At 51.5% G+C, this 4,446-nt stretch overlaps 1 protein-coding gene across 1 annotated transcript in view; it reads right to left on the bottom strand.

Moving 5' to 3' along the window:
• Window positions 1–6: 6 nt before the first annotated feature.
• Window positions 7–4,446, bottom strand: part of map1sa (microtubule-associated protein 1Sa) — a gene marked incomplete at its 5' end in the record, with an annotated part of 8,272 nt that continues 3,832 nt past the window's right edge. Inside the window, 3 exon segments of the mRNA XM_014000130.1 lie at window positions 7–519; window positions 603–817; window positions 892–3,757. Of these exon segments, the coding sequence (XP_013855584.1) occupies window positions 364–519; window positions 603–817; window positions 892–3,757 (3,237 nt within the window).

Genomic DNA, 4,446 nt, shown 5'->3' on the forward strand with positions numbered 1-4,446 from the left:
GGCGGTTCTATGTTCTAACAGGAGAACCTCATTGGTTCCGGGCGGTTCTATGTTCTAACAGGAGAACCTCATTGGTTCCGGGCGGTTCTATGTTCTAACAGGAGAACCCTTGTTGGTTCCAGGAGGTTCTACGTTTTAACAGGAGAACCTCTTTGGTTCCTGGAGGTTCTACGTTCTGACAGGAACTGGTTTTGTTTTTCCCGCTCAGGGCAGAGCTACTTCCTGAAGCACACACTTTAAAGTGAGCTGATGTTCKGATCCAACAGGTGTGATGTGTTACAGGTGAGGAAAGCACACCTGTACAGACTGAGCATGCTCACTGTGCTACAGTGATGTCAAACGTCAGGTGGGCGGAGTCTGAGCTCAGAACTCCACCTTACAGGCGGGGAAGGTGTCGTCCTGCATGGCGACGGTGCTGTTGCTGCCCAGCACGGTGAGGGACAGCTCCCGCTGGCGCTCATGTGTCTCCTGGTACCACTCATGCATCGCCAGGGAATCAAAGGTCGGGATGAGGGTCACCTGGGGGCACGGAGGGGAAATGGACCAATCAGAGGACAGTAAGAAAAATAAGAGGAAGACCTGTTGAGGCCGGTTCCACCCACCGGGACATCGGGCCAGTGGCTCTTCCCCTCCAGCAGAGAGTCCAGGGTGCTCCTGATTGTGGCTGCTTTCAGCGGATCGTCACCACTGATGATGTAATACGATGAGCGCACRCACCTGAACAGGTGCTGGTCCACTGTGGAGGAGGCGGGGCCAGACGGCAGGTAAGCCAGGTCTACATAAACTGCAGCCACATTAGAAGCAGCAGCTCTGGAACCTGGAAAAAGGAGGACAGGTTAAACTTGTTGAAGCAGCAGCTCAGGTGAGTTACTCTAAAGGAACCTGGTCTACCTGAGGCTTGTGGTCTTGCAGGTACAACTCTGGATCCACCAAGTGAACTTCGAGATGAAGGTTTGGTTTCAAGGCTCATCTTCAGAGACCCAGAAGACACGGTCTTGGATCTCCCGCTCTGGGCGGAGCTACTTCCTGCTGCGGTTCTCTGCAGGGGTTTGAGCCTGGCCCCAGAGGTCTTCAGGGTCTTGTCGGCCTCAGGGTCTGTCATACAGGCTCCGGGTTGGGGAGGCAGGGGGGGCAAATCTTTGACCGGAGCTGGTGGCGGGTCATGGGAGGACAGCTGGTCTACCCTGTGCATGAAGACGCTGCCAAAGTCTTCATTGGAGTCTAGATCTGCAGTGGATGTGCAGTCCACGGTCCTGGGGGCGGGGTCAGAGTCTGTGACTGTTGGTGGGGAGTGGCTAAGTGAAGTGGGCGGAGTTTCCTGACAAGAAGCTGAGGGGCAGTCTTCGCTCATCTGGTCCTGGGAGCAGTCGTCAGGTTCTGACAGGTCTGGCAAGGTAGCAGTGGTGAGACTGGGACTCGGGTGCTGCTGGTGGTTCTCTGGAGCTCTGGGGTGCTGGAACTCACAGGGAGAAACTAGGCACAGGTCCACATCATGTGGGACATCAGAGGTGAGTTCTGACATCTTGTGAATATTGTCGTTGGCTTTGATAAGTCCGTTCTGGGTGGACCTGCAGTCCGAACCCCTGATGTGACCATTAGAGCATGGCATGGAGGACATGGTTAAGGACGAGTCTGGCATTATGTCCTGGACTGAGCCAAGGAGGCTGGACTTCTGAGAGCATGGGGAGCTCTTCAGGTCTTCCACCTGGGAGCTGAGGTCTGACGGTCTACAAGTACCTCTGTGATTGTAGTCCTCACAGCCCAGACTAGATGCTTTTCCTCCAAGGTCCTTCCCAGTACCAGAAGTGTCCTCTTCAGGAGACTGATGGACGAGGGTGTATCTGACACTGTTCAGAGCACAATCTGCTGGGGAGACAAGTTCCAGGGTCTTCTCCTCAGAACTGGTTCTTATCAAGGACTCCTCAGTCAACAGGTGTACAGGTGGAGAGAGGTCAAAGTTCTCATTGAGATCACCTTTAGCTGAGCAGGTACTCTGGTCCATAACCAGAGACCGGAACTTTTCTGGACTTTCTATGGTGGAGGTCTGGCTCTGCTGGGCTGGGGTTCCATCAGAACAACTGTTTCCATTCTCACCATCTAGTCCAAGTCTTCCAAATCCAGTTGGCAGGGATGGATCCACCTTCTTCTGGTTGTCCTTGGACCTGGTCTTGTCTTTAGTTGCTTTGATTGAGTCCTTCATTGGAATAGTCCCATCCTTCTTTGACGTCCCACCTTTCCCTGAAGCTTTCCTTTGGTCTGGACTTCCTGAGCTTTTCTTTGCTTCCTTTAAGGTCGTCTTCACAGGTTTCCTCTCCTCTGTTTTTATGTCTCTCTTTGGTTCGACTCGAGCATCTTTCTTCATCTTTAAACTTACACTGTCCTTCTTTGCCACGTCTTTCTTCTTCTCTGTGACCTCTGCAGAGACCTTCTCCTCCTTCTTCAGCTCTTTTTTGTCCTCCTTTGATCTATCTTTCTTTGCACTGAGCTTCTCAGGTTTGGCTGTTTTGGGTTTGGCATCGGTGTCCTTCAGTTTGGGCTTTTCTTCAGCATCTTTTCGGTCTTTGAGTGTAGCATCACCCGCAGGTTTAGGTTTTGTCTTCGGCTCGTGTTTTTTGACATCTACAGGTTTGTCTTTCTGTAAGGCACTACTTGGTCTGAGGTCCTTGGACTGGGACTTAAGGCTTTCTCGACTCTCTGCATGCTTTGGTTGCTTCTCAACTTTTGATTCTTCAAGGTCCTTCAAACACACAGAGGGATGCTTGAAGAAGTCCAGATGTTTGAGTTTTTCAAGTCCATCCAGGATTCTGGTCTGTGGTGTGCACCCAGGGAAGAGAACTCGTATGATCTTCTCCATGGGGTTGGACGGATGCCAGACCAGTAAAGCACATATGGAAACGAGGCACGGTACRGGAATGTCACAAGTCTTTACATTTGAGCCACCATCGGGCCAAAGCTGCATCAAACCTTCAAGGTCTTTACTACCGCTGACCGGGTTCAGGACATACAGCTCCAGACGACCAACTCCCATCTTCTGAAACAAAATCAGTGGTTCAATGGAGGGTCCGCTGGGCCTGCTCAGAGGTTGTGGTTTGATTGCCAGCTGCTGTAGGTACTGCAGAGTCAGTGCTGCCTGGTCAAAGCTCCGCAGCTCGCAGGGATCCAGCTGGACAGACCTCAGTCTGCTGGGAGCGTTGAAGAAGACCACTCCCATCTCTGGGGAGATCAGGTTCTTCATCCAGTCCTCCTCAGACACAGATCCAGCAGCCTCCTGGTCCTGTTCAGAGACCTTCCTCAGCAACAGGCTGTTCAGCCCTGGAAGGTTGTCCACGCCGATGTGGGTCAGGAGCACAGAGTCAATCCGGTCCAGGTGACGGACCAGTTTCCAGAAGCAGGAGCGGGAATCCGAGCCGCCGTTCACCAGAACGTTAAAACCGTTAACTGCAAAGAAGGCCGAGTCCCCCATCCCCCCAGGGAAGACGTAGCAGCAGGGGCGGGACAGTTTCAGGAAGCCCACTGTGCTRGGGGGCTCCAGGAGGTCAAAGGGAGACTGAGGTTCCAGAGACTCTGAGAGGTACTCTGTGAACTCCTGTAGACCCTCCATCTCAGGCAGAACAGGTTCTGGATTGATTCTGAGGCTTATAAAGTCCTGCAGGTTGTAGGACTGAAGGTCTGGATCCTTCCAAAGACCAGAGTCTGGACAGCTGAGGGTGAGGCAGGTCTTCAGGTCCAGATCAGCAGAACTCAGCAGGTTCCTGACCTTCAGAAACACCAAAMAAGTTTTAAATCAAGACAAGAACTATTCTGAACCACATGACCCACAAAGAACTGAACAGACCACCCAGACCACCAGGACCACAGACCTTCAGCTAACATGGACCATCATCAGAACCATGAACCTTCAGCTAACATGGACCATCATCAGAACCATGAACCTTCAGCTAACATGGACCATCATCAGAACCATGAACCTTCAGCTAACATGGACCATCATCACAACCATGAACCTTCAGCTAACATGGACCATCATCAGAACCATGAACCTTCAGCTAACATGGACCATCAGAACCATGAACCTTCAGCTAACATGGACCATCATCAGAACCATGAACCTTCAGCTAACATGGACCATCAGAACCATGAACCTTCAGCTAACATGGACCATCATCACAACCATGAACCTTCAGCTAACATGGACCATCAGAACCATGAACCTTCAGCTAACATGGACCATCATCACAACCATGAACCTTCAGCTAACATGGACCATCAGAACCATGAACCTTCAGCTAACATGGACCATCATCACAACCATGAACCTTCAGCTAACATGGACCATCAGAACCATGAACCTTCAGCTAACATGGACCATCAGAACCATGAACCTTCAGCTAACATGGACCATCAGAACCATGAACCTTCAGCTAACATGGACCATCAGAACCATGA

The sequence above is a fragment of the Austrofundulus limnaeus genome, unplaced genomic scaffold, assembly GCF_001266775.1.
Source record: "Austrofundulus limnaeus strain Quisiro unplaced genomic scaffold, Austrofundulus_limnaeus-1.0 Scaffold2726, whole genome shotgun sequence".
NCBI lineage: Eukaryota > Metazoa > Chordata > Actinopteri > Cyprinodontiformes > Rivulidae > Austrofundulus > Austrofundulus limnaeus.